At 45.4% G+C, this 18,808-nt stretch overlaps 1 protein-coding gene across 1 annotated transcript; it reads left to right on the top strand.

Moving 5' to 3' along the window:
* The first annotated feature begins 11,619 nt into the window (after positions 1-11,619).
* LOC543088 (mitogen-activated protein kinase 1) lies at positions 11,620-18,808 on the top strand. The gene is made up of 6 exons (XM_044582805.1): positions 11,620-12,175; positions 12,256-12,385; positions 15,802-15,939; positions 17,009-17,341; positions 17,552-17,732; positions 18,274-18,808. Exons 1-6 carry the CDS (start codon positions 11,946-11,948, stop codon positions 18,441-18,443), a joined length of 1,182 nt encoding a protein of 393 aa, XP_044438740.1. The 5' UTR covers positions 11,620-11,945; the 3' UTR covers positions 18,444-18,808.

Below are 18,808 nucleotides of genomic sequence, written 5' to 3'. Positions count from 1 at the left end.
CCCACCCTTACCCCGACTACCGACACCCTGACACCACACCCTGACCCACACCCCGACCCCGACCCCGACACCCTGACAGGGTCATATATTTGTGAATTATTAGTTAGGTCATATATTTTTCGATTTTGTTATGAAAACATCATATATAATTGTGTTGATCGGGTAGATTTAAATGTGCAGTTGTTTCATCGCTGCAAGGTTTGGTGGTCGACGACCTCGCCGTGCATTTGACGAGCGCTGCCCCTTCGTTCGTGGGTGAGCACAAATGACATGGCCTCCTCCCCCGTTAATTATTTGCTCTGTTCCGGTGTTCGTGCCGATGAAACTTGATAGCTAGCTATATATGTGTCTTGAATCATCAGTATGCGTAACCAATATGTGTCTCCCGTTCGAAAGCGTCATAGTTATAAATATGCATGCATTTGCATATTTATAACCTTGATTCTTTCGAATTGTCCAACGCTATCCATGGACAGCCCGAGTATGTTTAGATTGGGTTCGTTTTCCCATATGCTTTGCTCCGGATCTGACGCATAAGTTTCGTCAGTGCCTCCCCTGTTGTTCTCCGGGTACACATCCTCTCTGTTTATTGCAGAGACGTGTATCAGGAGAACAGCGGGGAGGTGCTGCCGAAATTTTGCGTAGGATCCGGAGCATAGCATGGGAAAATGAACCCAATCTAAACATACTCGGGTGGGATTAGGACCTATCATTACCTATTAGAGTGTAGGTTGCATGGACATAATAAAATTGACAAAGTAGATCAACTGATGAATATATACATGGTTTGCCGTCAGCGGCGGACGACAAAGGCCTGCCGTTAGCCACTTAACGGACTGACAGCGCAATTATTGCCGTCTGCTCTCTTTGCCGTCCGCTGCAGACGGCAAAGGGCCTTTGCCGTCAGCCGCCCAGAAGCAGACGGCAAAGTAGCTCTTTACCGTAGCCTACTTTGCCGGAGCCTTTTGCCGTCCGCGGTTGACGGCAAAGGCCTTTGCCGTCCGCCGTTCATGCCTTTGCCGTCCGCCGTGGCAGACGGCAAAATAGCTGATTCCTATAGTGGAAGGAGTACGTCGGTGGAGCAACAGGGGGCCCACGAGGGTGGAGGGCGCGCGCAGGGGGTAGGCGCCCCCCCTACCTCGTGCCCTCCTGGTTGATGTCTTGACGTAGGGTCCAAGTCCTCTGGATCACGTTCGTTCCGAAAATCACGTTCCCGAAGGTTTCATTCCGTTTGGACTCCGTTTGATATTCTTTTTCTGCGAAACTCTGAAATAGGCAAAAAAACAGCAATTCTGGGATGGGCCTCCGGTTAATACGTTAGTCCCAAAAATAATATAAAAGTGTATACTAAAGCCCAATAATGTCCAAAATAGAATATAATATAGCATGGAACAATCAAAAATTATAGATACGTTGGAGACATATCAGTAATGTTCATGTACCATTGATGCAATTCATACATTCTCGCTGGGAGGTTCTTGACCTCGTCTGGCTTGACGAAAGGTTGGCCCGGGACATATTTCCGTTTTATTTCCTCCTCTCTAAGCGGAGACATGGGCTCGATATCGAGGAGTTGTCCAACAGTGATCTTGAGCATTTCAGCCTGCATTATATGATCCTCGGTTATTACCACATTGCCCAGCTGGGGAACGTAAACGGTTTGCCCACAATAATATTGGGCGCGTGTACTCTCATGTGTTGTTGGCACAACAAGCGGGGGGATCAATTGCGCCGCCTGTTCTCCTAGCTGGGGAACGGTTTTCCCGCATTTTTTGACAGCTCCTTGTTGGCTCGAGCTCGAGCTCGCTTCTTTCTGTAGTCGTGCTCGATGTGCCTTCCTGATTTGGCGCTCATAGTCCGAGTCAACAGGCTTGGGAGCTGGTGGTCTAGCCATACGAATGAAGTGGTCAATCTTTTCCTCAGGCACTTTCTCCCTCGGCGGCGGTGCCGGTTTCGGTCCAAAATGGGCGTCCACTTGGGCCTTCACTATGGCATCGTTTTGCTCCTCGGTCATGTCGTAAGGCCTCTGAGGAAGAGGAGCGAGGCTTGGACCATATTTATATCGCTTGTCTCCGCCTGTACTTCCTGTACTACCTCGACTCGTACCGCTACGCACCATAGCTGCGGCGTGTCTCTTCTGCGATTGCTGAGGCGGCGGAGACGGCTGACGTGGCTGAGTTGGAGCAGGAGGAGTTGCCTGACGCTGTGCCGGACTTGAAGCAGGAGTCTGCTCACGCGTTCGTGGACTTGGAGGAGCGGGAGTCTGCTGACACGGTGGCGTACTTCGAGGAGGAGTCGGCTCACGCGTTCGTGGACTTGGAGGAGCGGGAGTCTACTGACTCGGTGGCGGACTTCGAGGAGGAGTCGGCAGACGCGGTGTCGGTGGACTTCGAAAGATGATGCAATCCTTTCTCCATAGGATGATACGATGTATGGCCTCTCCCAGTGTGTGCCCGTCGTCACCTCCGGGAATGTCAAGCTGTAGCCCCGAATATGGGTCCACCACCTCATCAACCAAGACACGAGCATAGCCCGCTGGAATCGGGGTGCAATGGAAGGTTGCTTCGGGGGTAATTGTAAAAGCAACGGCGTCCGCCACCTTCATGGATATGTTCTTCATTTTGAAGTGTAGCTCACAGTTAGTGTTCTCTATGATGTCATCCACAGGGTATGTATCCAGCAGTGCGTCGCCCGGGGCGGAACCAACGCTGCTTCTCGGCATGGATGGGACGGTGCTATCCAATGCTGGACGATCATCCGCTTGCTGCTGCCGCTGCTGAGACCCCCTTTCCTGGCTAAGTGAGTCGATCTGCTGCTGCTGCTACTGGAATTTGAGTGCCAAGTCCGCGTGCCTTGCTTCTAGGCCTTGAAGGCGTTCTGCGTCCTGCTTCCTCTGCTCCTCCTCCAGCTTCCTCTTCTTCTCCTCCTCCATCTTCTTTCTTGCACAGGTCATGTAGTCGTCGTTCAATTCCGAAAAGCCCTCATACCAGGGAATAACGCCCTTGCCTCGTGTTCTTCCCGGGTGTTCAGGATTTCCCAGGGCCCGTGTAAGCTCGTCGTTCTCTCTGTTGGGCGTGAACACCCCCTTTCGAGCATCTTCTATTGCGTCAAGTAACTTTTGTTTGGCTCCTTTTAGACTTGCCTTCTTCGAAACCAGGCCTGTCTTCGGGTCCAACGCCCCCCATGCGCATAGAACCAAGTTCTGCACCTGGGGGCCAGCTCCTAGTAACCGGAGTGACCCCTGCATCCTCCATCTCTTGCTCAGACTTATCCCACTTAGGCATTGCCACCGCATAGCCACCTGGCCCCAGCCTATGGAACTGCGTCTTTTTTGCGGCATTGGCCTTGTTTTTTCTCGACCGTTCCTTAGATAATTCTAATTCCTTGAATTTCACGAAAGCGGGCCAGTGTTCTCTTTGCTTCTCTAGTGTTCCCTTGAATTCTGGAGTCTTCCTTTCTGCAGCGAGGTAGTTGGCCCATACAGTTTTCTTGTGGGTGTTGAATGCAATTGCCATCTTCTTAAGAGCAGCGTCCTTGACTTTCTGCACATCTGCATCAGTGAAATAATCTGGTAGGGTGAAATGTTCCATCAGAGATTCCCAAAGATTTTGTTTTGCTCTGTCGTCGACCCAAGTAACATCTGGACGTTTAGTTTTTGGCTCTTTCCATTCTTGAATGGAGATCGGGAGTTGGTCCTTCACAAGAACTCCGCACTGACGAGTCCACTTGTTCGCAATGCTCTTAGGCGTGAGGGGTTCGCCATTAGCTTTGATGGAGTCGATGTTGTACTTTACACCCTCCTTCAACTTTTTGCCTGGGCCTCGCTTTGTCCTGCTGTCTGTAGAAGCAAATTTGCTCGATCCGGAGGACTGAAAGAAGAAAGATCGATTCGTTAATATATCTTCAAATAAAAAAACATGTGATGATCACCAGATGCCTTCTTATATAAATATACATCGCCGGTAGTCTTTGTTATTTCAAGATCAACATTGTCTGTGTCATCATAAACATTGTCTGCGTCATCATAATCATAATCATAGTTCATGACTTCATCAGCTCGGTCGTCGAGATCGAATATCTTATCATCACCCTCCCCGGTATTGTTCAGATATTGGGAGCTGTCATCTGCTTCATTCAGATCATCTAGCCTGCGAGGGCTGCATATGATCTCGAACAATTCCTCTTCTCTCTCTCTGTCGATATTGTCCGCCATAGCTTTTACTTAACTAATACAGAAGAAATATAAAACAATTTAGTATTCAAATTACAATGCATGGATGCAATCAATAAGGAAAAACTGAATCATATAGTACATAATATGCATCGTCTCGAATGATATATAATCTCGAGTACATCGTCTCGAATAATATATATAATCCCGAATACATCGTCTCGAATATTATATATCGAATACATCACTGGCTAGGTAGCTAATAAAGATTGAATACTACAGAAGAATCTAGGCCACTCGCGGTTCCTGGGATGCGGGCGGTGGACACCCAAAGAGAAGGAACCATCATAGGATCATATCTCCGGTCATCTGCCCAAAGAACCTGCCAGGTATTGGACGTCCATAGCAGCCATGTAGCGATGGACGTGCTCGTCCTCCTCCCTGACACGGCGACGCACCACCTCCGGCAGGGCCGACTCCCTCTGCACCGAATGTGGCCCACGCGAACGGCACCAAAGGAGATCAGGGTCGACGACGGGACCCGAGGCCGGGTTCCTCACCAAGCGGCGTGCCCCTCCAGGTAGCACCTCCCAGTGCCAGCCCGGCGGAGCCCAGTCCCGGACGTCGTCGCGAATGGGTCGACGGCGAGGATGCGGGCCGGGCATCGTCGAGAACAAATACTATATGCCCGCAAAAAGTAACATTTTTTAAATGATTGGATTGTGATAACTAAAATTCTATATGCAAATTCTAACAATTTGACATTAATCCAATTCATCTAGCTAAAACTAATTCTAAAATTTCTAAAATTTCTAACATTTCTATATATATAACTAACATTTCTATAATATTTCTATAACTAAATAACAGAAAAATTGCTAACATTTCTATAACTAAAAAACAGAAAAATTTATAACATTTATATATAACTAACATTTCTAATATTTCTATAACTAAAAAACAGAAAATTTTCTAACATTTCTATAGATATTTCTATAACTAAAAAATAGAAAAATTTCTATAACTAAAAAACTAAAAAAACAGTGTGTGTGTGGACATGGCGGCCGGGCCGGGCAGGAGCTCACTGGCGAGGCGCGGCGACGGGGGGCGGCGACGGGGACGAAGACGGGTGGTGACGACGGGGATGGGGATGGGGCGGCGACGACGGGGACGGGGACGGGCCGGGCGGGGACGACGGGGCGGGGCGCGGCGACGGAGCGGGGCGTGGCAACGGGGACGATGGGGATGGGGATGCCCGGGGCGGGGACGGGGACGGGGGCGGCGACGGGGCAGAGGAGAAAGAAGCAGAGGGAGAGATGAGAAACTGAATTTTTTTTGAAGTGTTTTCTTATATAGAACACCCCTTTAGTACCGGTTGAAGCCACCAACCGGTAGTAAAGGTCTGTTTTGGCCAGGCCAAGCGGCGGGAAGCGCCCCCCTTTAGTACCGGGTGGTGGCACCAACCGGTACTAAAGACCTCCCCTTTAGTACCGGTTGGAGCCACGACCCGGTACTAAAGGTGGTGCGCTGCCAGGCGAGGGGAGCAGAAGTTTAGTCCCACCTCGCTAGTTGAGGAGCGCCAAGACCTGTTTATAAGCCCCGGCGCGGGCACTGCATTGAGCTCCTCTCAAAAGCAGGCCTTCTGGGCCTACCTCTCCTACTCTGCCTGTGGGCCTACTGGGCTTGCGGGCCTGCATCCTGGCCCAACTATAGGTTGGGTTTCTAGTCGTATGCTGGCCGCTCTGGCCCAGTAGGTGGGCTTTTTTATTTTCTTTTTTTTTGCTTTATTTATTTTTGGTTTATTTATTTTTGAGTTGTTTTTTGCTGTATTTAGAGTTTCTTTGTGAATATTTTTGCTTTAGGTACAAAAAATTACAAACTTTCTATTAGTGCCGGTAGTTTTCAAATTTGAATAGTTTAAATTTTGAATTATTTGAAATTTGTGTGAATCACTAGTTTGTGAATAACTTAACTTTGAAAATAGATTTTTCAGTGATTCTTTTTTCTTATGTTTAATATTAGTGTGTTTTATCATTATATTCAATTTGGTAATCCTTAGGTTATTTAAAAAATGAAATGCCTTTGTAACAGATGAGTTTTCGTCCGAAACCCTGATACTTCGAAAGAGATTGTCCATTTTATACACGAAGTGCATCCAGTTTTTGCGGTAACCCTCTGTACTTTTTTGCACATGCTATGTGGGTGAAATTATGATACCATGCCAACTTTCAACCTTTTATGAGTTCATTTAAAATGCTTTTCAATTTCAGGGTCATTTAGCTGAAAAAATCAGTAAATGCATGAAAGAATTTGTTTGCACATAAAATTTCTTCGCGTTTCAAATGCCAAAACACATAACTACCCTAACTATTACAGAGATTCCCTCCTGGGTGTGAAACACAGAAGAAAGTGATGATAGTGAAGCCGATCACATCCCAGATCTTTGGGTGTGAAACTTTTTCTTCGTGTGTCCCTTTGCGCCGTAGCCATGGAAAATCTTCGTCATTTAACTGGATGCTCGGGTTAATATTCACTGTGAATGGAGCAATTTCATCAAACTTTTCATAATCTTCTGACATGTCTGTCTTGTCATCCACTCCCATGATGTTTCTCTTCCCAGAAAGAACTATGTGGCGCTTTGGCTCATCGTATGATGCATTCGCTTCCTTATCTTTTCTTTTTCTCGGCTTGGTAGACATGTCCTTCACATAGAAAACCTGTGCCACATCATTGGCTAGGACGAATGGTTCGTCTGCATACACAAGATTGTTGAGATCCACTGTTGTCATTCCGTACTGCGGGTCTTTCGTTACCCCGCCTCATGTCATATTGACCCATTTGCACCGAAACAAAGGGACCTTCAAACCACGTCCATAGTCAAGTTCCCATATGTCCTCTATGTAACCATAATATGTTTCCTTTCCCGTCTTGGTTGTTGCATCAAAGCGGACACCACTGTTTTGGTTGGTGCTCTTCTTATCTTGGGCGATCGTGTAAAATGTATTACCATTTATCTCGTACCCTTTGAAAGTCATTATATTCGAAGATGGTAACTGGGACAGCGAGTACATGTCATCTTCAATAGAGGCGTCATGCATGGTACGTGTCTGCAACCAGCCGGCGAAACTCCTAGTTTGTTCAAGACCGCTTCGGGTGTTTGGAGCGTAGAAAATTCTTGTGTTCGTCCATATACGGAGCCACCAAGGTGGAATTCTGTAGAACTGTGTAGTGTGCTTCAGTGAGAGAATGTCCGTCCATACACATTAGTTGATTCCCTCCTAGCGTGCATTTTCCCTCCAGTCTGCCCTTATGCCGCGATTCAGGAACACCAATCGGCTTCAGGTCAGGAATAAAGTCAATACAAAACTCAATGACCTCCTCATTGTGATGCCCTTGGAGATGCTTCCTTCTGGCCTAGCACGGTTATGAACATATTTCTTTAAGACTCCCAAGAACCTCTCAAAGGGGAACATATTATGTAGAAATACAGGACCCAAAACGTTAATCTCTTCGCATAGGTGAACTAGGACGTGCGTCATGATGTTGAAGAAGGATGGTGGGAACACCAACTCGAAACTGACAAGACATTGCACCAAATCATTCTCTAACCTTGGTATGATTTCTGGATCGATTACCTTCTGAGAGATTGCATTGAGGAATGCACATAGCTTCACAATGGCTAATTGAACGTTATCCAGTAGAAGCCCCCTCAATGCAACCGGAAGTAGTTGCGTCATAATCACGTGGCAGTCATGAGACTTTAGATTCTAGAACTTTTTCTCTGCCATGTTTATTATTCTCTTTATATTCGACGAGAAGCCACACGGTACCTTAATACTGAGCATGCATTCAAAGAAGATTTCCTTCTCTTCTTTGGTAAGAGCGTAGCTGGCATGACCCTGATGTATGTCGTCTTTTCCGTGCATACGTTGCTGGTCCTCCCGTGCCTCAGGTGTATCTTTTGTCTTCCCATACACGCCCAAGAAGCCAAGCAGGGTCACGCAAAGATTCTTCGTCACGTGCATCACGTCGATTGCGAAGCGGACCTCTAGGTCTTTCCAATAGGGCAGGTCCCAAAATATAGATTTCTTCTTCCACATGGGTGCGCGTCCGTCAACGTCATTCGGAACAGGTTGTCCGCCAGGACCCTTTCCAAAGACTACCTTCAAATCCTTGACCATATCATGTACATCAGCACCAGTACGGTGGCGAGGCTTCGTCCGGTGATCCGCCTCACTTTTGAAATGCTTGCCTTTCTTTCTTACGGGATGCCTGCTCGGAAGAAATCGACGATGTCCCAGGTACACATTCTTCCTACAATTGTCCAAATATATACTGTCGGTATCATCCAAACAGTGCGTGCATGCGCGGTATCCCTTGTTTGTCTGTCCTGAAAGGTTACTGAGAGCAGGCCAATCATTGATGGTCACGAACAGCAATGCCTTTAGGTCAAATTCTTCCCCATGTGCTCATCCCACGCACGTACACCTGTTCCATTCCAAAGCTCTAAGAGTTCTTCAACTAATGGACTTAGGTACACATCAATGTCGTTGCCGGGTTGCTTAGGGCCTTGGATGAGCACTGGCATCATAATGAACTTCCGCTTCATGCACAACCAAGGAGGAAGGTTATACATACATAGAGTCACAGGCCAGGTGCTATGGTTGCTGCTCTGCTCCCCAAAAGGATTAATGCCATCTGCGCTTAGACCAAACCATACGTTCCTTACGTCATCTGCAAACTCCTTCCCGTACTTTCTCTCGATTTTTCTGCACTACGACCCGTCAGCGGGTACTCTCAACTTTCCGTCTTTCTTACGGTCTTCTCTGTGCCATCGCATCGCCTTGGCATGCTCTTTGTTTTGGAACAAACGTTTCAACCGTGGTATTATAGGAGCATACCACATCACCTTGGCAGGAATCTTCTTCCTGGGGCGCTCACCCTCGACATCACCAGGGTCATCGCGGCTGATCTTATAGCGCAATGCACCGCATACCGGGCAAGCGTTCAAATCCTTGTACTCACCGCGGTAGAGGTGCAGTCATTAGGGCATGCATGTATCTTCTGCACCTCTAACCCTAGAGGGCAGACAGCCTTCTTTGCTTCGTACGTACTCTCGGGCAATTCGTTGTCCTTTGGAAGCATATTCTTTATCATTACCAGCAACTTTCCAAATCCCTTGTCAGATACACCATTCTCCGCCTTCCATTGCAGCAATTCTAGTGTGGTGCCCAACTTTTTCTTGTCAGCTTATCAATTCGGGCACAACAATTTCTTGTGATCCTCTAACATGCGCTGCAACTTCTTCACCAAATCACTTGCGCAGTTTCTCTTTGCATCGGCAATGGCCCGACCTAGATCATCAGCGGGCTCATCTGATGCCTCTTCTTCAGCTTCTTCCCGCATTGCCGGCTCAGCTTCTTCCCCCATTGTTGTATCATCGTATTCAGGGAACCCATGGCCAGGATAGCTGTCGTCGTCCTCTTCTTCTTCATTATCTTCCATCATAACCCCTCTTTCTCCGTGCTTGGTCCAAACATTATAGTGGGGCATGAAACCGGACTTAAACAGGTGTACGTGAATGGTTGTTGACGTAGAGTAATTGTGATCATTCTTACAGACAGCACATGGACAAGGCATAAAACCATCTGCCCGCTTGTTTGCCTCAGCCACAAGCAGAAAAGTTTGCACGCCATTAATGAACTCGGGAGAGCATCGGTCATCGTACATCCATTGTCGGCTCATCTTCATTACACAACACCGAAAAGACCAAATTAATACAAGTTCATACATAAAGTTCATACAACACTTAAATGCAACAAACAAATAACTCTCTAACTAAAGCATTTAAATGCAACAACAAATGCGATCAAGATCACAACTAAGGTAACAATTGATCCAACAGCATAATGCTACCAAGCCTCACTATCAATGGCATATTTTCTAATCTTTCTAATCTTCAAGCGCATTTTCTCCACCTTGATCTTGTGATCATCGACGACATCGGCAACATGCAACTCCAATTCCATCTTCTCCCCCTCAATTCTTTTCAATTTTTCTTTCAAATACTCGTTTTCTCTTTCAACTAAATTTAACCTCTCGACAATAGGGTCGGTTGGAATTTCCGGTTCACAAACCTCCTAGATAAAAATATCTATGTTAACTTGATGGGCATAATAATTTTTCATAAACACGAAATGCAACAACTAGTTTTAAAAGAGAATATACCACATCCGAATCATAACAAGGACGAGGGCCGACGGGGACGGATATCAAAACCATGTCACTATGTATAACAAACAACGTACGAGTAAGATAATTATACGAGTAACTATATATCCAAATCACACAAACATCAATTTGGTAATGTAAAACATTCATGAACAAGAGGCTCACCACAAGGTGGTGCCGGTGACGGGACGGTGCGGGCGATCGACGGTGGTTACGACGGAGATTTAGAAGGCACTAAGTAAACCACACCTACATATGCAAACTAAGTGTTATTTTTGACCTCAAATTGCATATAAATCAAATACTAGCACATATATTTCCTCCCAAATTACTAAACTCATAAATTAATCACTATACAAAGCATTGCAAGAGCTAATCTAGCAATGAGAGATGAGAGATAAGAACAAAGTTGCTAACCTTTGTGATCATTTGAATGGATGGGGGCCTTCAAATCTTGACAAATTTTGGGCAAAATGTGTGATGAGCTCAAGAGGAAGAGGGGAAGAACACAGAGGAGAGGGGAAAGGGGAAGAACAGAGCGAGCTCGGGTGGACGAAGGGTTTATGTAGGACGACCTTTAGCACCGGTTCGTGCCACGAACCGGTACTAAAGGTGCTGGAGGGGCCCCGGACTGACAACATCCTGCCACCACTCACTTTAGTACCGGTCCGTGGCACAAACCGGTGCTAAAGGTTCGCCACGAACCGGTACTAATGAGAGCGGCCGGCTAGCCGTTGGAACCGGCACTAATGCACACATTAGTGCCGGCTCAAAATCACACATCTTGTCAAGCATGGACGTGGACAAGAAAAGCTGCCATTTCACTGTGTTTCACTCCCAGCCGCCCTAATAAGTGCCGGGAAACCCGAACCACAAACAAACCGTGACATCCTACCCCTATAAATAGCGCGGGCGCACCCGCTCGCACACGACGTGCCGACACCACCCGACGACGCCTACACGGCCACGCACGGACACAAGGTGGCAGCACACCAGTCAGCGCCGGCACCGTCGAGAAGGCGCCCTCGACCGCACCACACCCATCATCACACCGGTGGCGACGCGCAGCCCCCAACGGCCACCACCATCACCACAACCATATCCATTTCGTGGATCTATACATACCACAACGCACTTAGGGATGGACTGTAGCTTTCTTTTCTAGGGTTAGAGATGCAGATAGGTAGGCATGATGATCTTCTTTTCTCTACCAGAGAAGGTTGATGCCCCATCCCATTTCCCACTTGGAGTAAAAAAGTCATCTTCCCGTAGCAGCCGGCCACTCCCACTCGCCACTCGCACGCGCGCTGCCAGCCATCTCCCCTCCCATCTGCATCCTCCCTCCCCCACCCGTAGGCCGGCACGGCAGCCCCATCCCATCCCATCCCGACTTCCCGAGCCCAGAAACTGAAGGGGGGAGAGAGAGAAGGGGAGCTGCCACACCACCTAAACAAACAAGAGGCGGAAAGCGACCAAATCTCGCGAGCCAAATCCACCGCACGGGCTTTCCCCTCCCCTCCCCACGCGCGCGATCCGGGCGGAGATGGACGCCGGCGGGGCGCAGCCGCCGGACTCGGAGATGGCGGAGGCCGGTGCGGGCGCTGCGGCGGCGGCGGGGACGGCGCCGGGCGGCGCGATGGATAACATCCAGGCCACGCTCACCCACGGCGGGAGGTTCATCCAGTACAACATCTTCGGCAACGTCTTCGAGGTCACCGCCAAGTACAAGCCCCCCATCCTCCCCATCGGCAAGGGCGCCTACGGCATCGTCTGGTACCCCCCCTTTCCCCTTCTCCTTTCTTTCCCCTCCATCTCCGGTCCGGCCGCCTGACTGACCGACTGACTGCGCGCAGCTCCGCGCTCAACTCCGAGACGGGGGAGCAGGTGGCCATCAAGAAGATCGCCAACGCCTTCGACAACAAGATCGACGCCAAGCGCACGCTGCGGGAGATCAAGCTGCTCCGCCACATGGACCACGAGAATGTCAGTCCCCGATCCGCCCCTCCCTCCATTTCCCCTTTCTCGTTGAATGCTCCTTGAATGCTCCTTGTGGTTGTGCTGGTTGGTTGCATTGAATGGAACGGCAGGTGGATGGGCTCGGTTAGGTTTTAGCCGCCGAATGATTGGGGTTCGCCGACAGACAGCTCCGTGGCCGGCTACCTAATCCGGGGCCGGCTTTTCCTTCCTCATCTGCGCGAGAGCTTCAGGAGTAGCAATCGTAGGCGAGCCTTTAAAGAACCCACCAACCTTTTGGGATGCGATTCATTGTGTTCTTCCTCGGTGCACCTGGAGCAGCAGCACATAAGATGCTCTCGCTCCTACTGCTAGATTCTGCTGATGTCAAAAGCTGCCTCAGGACCAATCTATCTGCTTGTGTCCCTTTTGCTGACTAGCTCCTCCGAATCCAGTGGGTGTGTGGTGGAAGTGAATGCGCAGTTCCTAGGCTAGGGGGCTACTACTGTTGGAGAGTTCTTATTAGGATGTTGGACTTGGATCTTTCTAATGTCCTGTGATAACTAAACTAAGTAATAGGAGGAACCTACATCTGAGTTAGGCATCTTGGGTCTTTTCATGTGCCTTCTTTAAAAGGCTTTGGTGTTATTCTTGTAATATGAAATGACTCGTGTTTTGGCGCGTATTTGAGGGGGAAAAATGTTTTTTGGGGAAGATAGCCGTGCTAGCAGTACACTAGAGGTGGATTGTATCTTGACAGCCTTCCTTGGACACCTCAGCATATGCTCTGAGATGTGTGGATTTGAAGTTTAGGTGATGTCAAGTAATCTGCTAGCAGTAAGAGCATGAAGAGAATGGGACCCTTTGGCTTTCTATTCTTTGTCTCATCAAGCATTGTCGTTTGCAGATTGCGTATTCTGGTGGAAGGTTTTCAGAGTGAAATTGGTTTTTGGCTAGTATCCTACTTAAGCTAGGGTTTCAGATTTAGTGCTACACTAGAATAGACAAACTTTGGGAGTTTGACCGTCAGACAATTATGACCGTTGGTAGTGAAACGTCGGATTAGGCAAGGTCTGATTAATAACGGAAATGCTTGTCGACACGTGCTTTATACACTGTCAGCTGTAAACGTATCACCTGCTGTAGCTACTATAAAGGCGGAAGTTTTCATTTACAAGATCCTGTACTTCGCTTTTCTCTCTCTTTCCTTCTGATGGCGCGAACGAGCATTCCTGACAAGCGGTGTCTGAGACGGTGCTTGGTGACTAGGACAAAAGCTGAAATGGGTAGTTTGGTGGCACCAGTGGGCGATTCAATAGCTAACCCTTACGAACGGACAGAGCAACGGCCACATTGCATTGTCATGCGTTCCCAGGAAGCAAATTGGACTTTTCAGTGCGCTTAAGGCCTGGTAATAAAACCATAGCACAGGAGAAAACATCCTGACCATAAAGGAAAACAATGCAACGACGCACATTTGCCTTTATAGTAGCTATGGCTGGTGATATGGTTCCCTGTCAGCTATTTATGTCCAAAACTTTCTGTAACTGTATGCTGTCTTATTCACTCTTATTCTCCATGTCAACCCCCAAAAAGGATGAGCTATGTAATAAAGCCATAAAGATTTGGAGACCCTGTATTCCAATAGCTATATTAGAAGCCTTAGTTTATGTAAGGGAAAAGCCTCTTTGTTTGCTGACACGAATTGTGTTCCCCCTCCAGGTCCCAAAAGCACAGAGAATTACATTTGCAAATTTTTGGAAAAAGAAACAGTTTTGTAGATGTACCTGTAGTCCTGTACAAAAGTATGTGTACAAAAATGCATGCCTATGCACTAGTTTTTGTTAGTACACATATTATTGTACGATGCACATCAAAATTTCCCCTCTCATCTGGAAAATTGCAAATGCATTTTTTTCACCAGGGAACATGTGCAGCTAGAAATTGCCTGTTGTTTACCTCCTAAACCAAGTAATATTCGGCTTAGTGCAGCTACTTGGGTGATGCACTTGTTTCATCTATGCTAGCTACCTACTTGTATCTTGTATCTTGTTTGTTGTATTTTATACATACATACCCTGACCTTGGTTGTACTCGGCATATCCATGCTCGAAGCAGCAACGTCAGGTCATATCCATTCTAAAGCAGTAAGAAGTGGTAACTTCCTATACTGCTCATGTGTCATGTGGGAACATATGCAGCTGGTATAGTGCTGCCTTGTGTTCAAGTTAGTTACAAGGGTTTTGAAGATGGTTCACAATGCAACATAAAAACAGAGGCTACCAACAAATAGAAAATGGAAAGCTCCAGAATTGCTCTGTTCTGACTCCCATGCCAAGTATTATGCCTTCTACTGCTTTAAATTTTGAATGCGTAAAATTTGTGGTATTTGCACTGCTACAAAAGGCAGCCGGAAATGTGCAAGGTTACACCCTAAAGGCTACACCCTTCACTCTTCAAGCAAGCAAAATAATTAAATAAATTAGGTTGTCATCACCAGCACCGGCATCTTTGAATTATATTTCATATGATGCTGTCAGAAGTACTACCAGCTGCAGATTCTTAATAATGATTATTCATTTGCCTCATTTTCTGGACATCATAACTGTTTTCTTTTTGGTGAAAAATAATAAAATATTGCTATGATTGTGTTAATAATATGATGCCAATTTACTTCTGTTGTGCTGTTGTTGTAGAATATTATATCTTCAAAAACATGTTTAACCTAAAAAAGAAGCCAACAACTCATCAAAATGTCATTGGGTGCATCTCAGCTCTAACAAATGTTGGGTTTGTACTATCCAAAAACAAGTTTGAAATGGAAATGTTAACTTGGTAGAAGTTTACTCCCTCCGTTCCAAAATAGATGACTCAACTTTGTATAACTTTAGTACAAAGTTGGGTCATCTATTTTGGAACGGAGGGAGTAGAAGTTTCCACGCAACTTAGTTCAGCTGTAACTGTAGCCAACATAGTTAAGTGAAGTGTATGTGTTCATCAGCTTTCCACGACTTGTTGATCATTTCAATGCAATCAAGATGAAATATATAAGTTGACTCAAGCCATCGAAAGAACGTACAGATTGTCAGCTGTAACCATGGCAAACATAAGTTATATGAAGTGTATGTGTAATGTGTTCTTCAGCTTTCCATGACCTATTGACTATTTCAATTCATTCAAGATGCAAGATATGTCAAATATAAAGTTGATATGCATTCAAGATGAAATATAAAGTTGACTCAAGCCATCGAAAGAAAGTACAGATATGTTAAATTGTATTGTCTTGGTGTATGAGTTTTTTGTGCAAGATGTAAAAACTAGACATTATCTAAGGCATGTGGCCCTGTTGCTGCTAACCATAGTTATTGCCTTTTTGGAAGATTTTTTTCTAAGTATGAATTAATGCTACAAAATATGTTTCTTACAAGAGGGCATTTCTTATGCAGATTGTTGCAATAAGGGATATTATACCTCCTGCACAAAGGACTGCATTCAATGATGTCTATATTGCATATGAATTGATGGACACCGATCTGCATCAAATTATTCGCTCAAATCAAGCTTTATCGGAGGAGCACTGCCAGGTACTTATTATTTATTTCGATATAGAAGTAAAACCTTCTCATACCCCCTTTGTAGGATAAGTTCGCTTATCTAATTATATTATTGTTTGGCTATAGAAATTCTTGTCTCTAGTATCTCATTTCATCTGATTCCTTGAGTACATTATACTGTCAATTATCTGTTTCATTATTTTTTTTTTGCCTCAGCTCGTACATACTTCTGTAAGATATTAGTATTCTGGGAGCAGGGAGCTAATGAGTAATAACTAAAGCCTCTCGGCCTTTCTTCTTTTTCTGGTCGTCCTGAATCATCTTGCTACTTTGCTAGTCTAGGACTACGTGCTCTAAATAAGTTTGCCTGGTGTATAGTATAAACATTGACCTTAGTGGTGGAATTATGGGGATATATTTGATGACTGTTGGTTGATGTTTCGCTTCTCTGTAATACAATGGAAATTGGATTAGCACACCGACATAGGTGAACTGTAATATACTATCATTGAATAAGTACCTTACTGTATTACACCTCTTAGAAAGGATACAACATATTAGAAACTTTCAATGCACCCCTCTGAACATTTGGTCGAACAAAGGGAGCAGTCGAACAAGTTCATCACATATAGTACATGCTTGAGAGCTGACACATCAGTATACTACTTAATGCTAGCAATTCTTTTTTCTATCCTTTGTCAAACACACCCATGCATCGTCATTGCTAAGGGATGGTTCCTAAATAGAAGAGCTTTCTATATATCAGAGTGGTCTCTTTTGTTAACAATACCATGTCTTGCTGATATTAAATCATGTTCTACTTCCGCAAATACCATCGGATAATCCTTGGTGGAAAAGTTCCATGGAAAAACTGTTTGCTATAATATGCCTGTACTGTCAGTGCATACTTGGGTTTCTAGCATAAAGAATTGACGCTAGATCTCACATGAGAAATCAGTGGTTTTCTGGAGTGGTCACCTGTTTCTCTTCCATTGATCTTGTTCTTTCTAGTTTCTTTTCAATCCGCAAACTTCTGTCTTGTTCTGAGAAATTGTACTTAATCTGATGTGGATGTTTTGTGTAATTGTTCCTTGTGCAGTATTTCCTTTATCAGATCCTTCGTGGCTTGAAGTACATACATTCAGCAAATGTTCTCCACCGAGACTTGAAGCCTAGCAATCTTCTTTTGAATGCAAACTGTGACCTAAAAATTTGCGATTTTGGGCTTGCTCGTACCACCTCAGAAACTGATTTTATGACCGAGTATGTTGTGACAAGATGGTACAGGGCACCAGAGCTTTTGTTGAACTCCTCCGAATACACTGCAGCAATTGATGTGTGGTCTGTGGGCTGTATATTTATGGAACTGATGGACCGGAAACCGTTGTTTCCAGGAAGAGACCATGTCCATCAGCTACGTCTACTAATGGAGGTTTAGATAGTGCTCTATGAACTTCTTTTATATCTAATTTAAATCATGTTGTGTGGTCCTGTTTTAGCATAATACGGAGTACTATCTAGTATGATCATAGTTTTTTCTCGAAGTAGAGGTATTTAAGCACTTGACTGGTATATATAATAAGTACTTTTCTGGTGCACATTAATTCATTTTTAATTCCCTTGTGGTATTTCCTCGTTGCAGCTCATTGGAACACCAAATGAGGCCGATTTGGATTTTGTAAATGAAAATGCAAGAAGATATATCCGCCAACTTCCCCGTCATGCAAGGCAATCATTATCTGAGAAGTTTCCACATGTTCACCCTTCAGCAATTGACTTGGTTGAAAAGATGCTGACTTTCGATCCTAGACAGAGAATAACAGGCAAGTTTTGGCATGTGTTGTAGTGATTTAACCATCCGCATCCATCTGCTGGGATTTATTGTTGCTTCAAGACTGACGATCTTATGTTCCAAACAGCAAGATAGAAAGAGCTGTCTTATTTTTTGGTATCATGAGTAGTTTAGTTTAAAACTTGCTCCATCTGTTATTAGTAACTGGAATCTCATCTGGGTATGCCATCCTAGTGTTTCGTGTTATATATCATGAGCTAACATCAGTTCCTCCATTCAAATGAAAAAAAAGTAATTAAATTGGAAAGGTCACCCAGGTAAATATATGGATCATCCGGGCTGGATTTACAGCCCAAGTGGGTAGGAATGTGTCCATACTCTCTGTAGGTATGCAAAGGTCATTAGTTTGAAGTGGGAATGCTAAAGTAATCATTGTTACCTGTTGGGTGGTGTTTCTATTGTTGACAATCCATATTTTTGACTGGAAAATATCCATCTCCAAGATTCATCCTTTACTTTTTCGGTCAGTTATTGATCGATAGTTACTGATTGTTCCTTTATTTTTTGGTCAGTTGAAGGCGCACTTGCGCATCCTTACCTGGCATCGCTGCATGATATAAGTGATGAGCCAGTCTGCACGATGCCCTTCAGCTTTGACTTCGAGCAGCATGCGTTGTCGGAAGAACAAATGAAGGATCTAATCCACCAGGAGGGCATCACGTTCAACCCTGATTACCAGTAGCTGGAGTTCCTTTGATCGGCTTCATTCATATGGAAAGTTTTCGGTCCTCCTGCCGCCATAAAATGTCGCTAGCTGTAAATAATTGCCTCACCCGGAGAATCAAAAGGAGATGGCGTGTTAAGGGTAGATGACAAGAGCTGTGGTGGTCAAATTTCCGCGTAGCCTATGGATTCTTGTGCTTGTGTATGTTGTTTTATGTGGAATTTTTTTCCTTCTGCTTAAAGATGTTTCAGCATTTTCTGTAAGATGCGATAGTCCGTGAACGATGGCTGCCTAATTTCTGTGGCCGTCATGAGATTTTTACATTGTGGTCGATTATGGATTATGTAATGTTGTCCTGGTTAATGAACTCTGACTGACTGTGA

This window comes from Triticum aestivum, chromosome 7D, assembly GCF_018294505.1.
Source record: "Triticum aestivum cultivar Chinese Spring chromosome 7D, IWGSC CS RefSeq v2.1, whole genome shotgun sequence".
Classification (NCBI taxonomy): domain Eukaryota; kingdom Viridiplantae; phylum Streptophyta; class Magnoliopsida; order Poales; family Poaceae; genus Triticum; species Triticum aestivum.
This window is presented reverse-complemented; position numbering and strand designations above follow the sequence as displayed.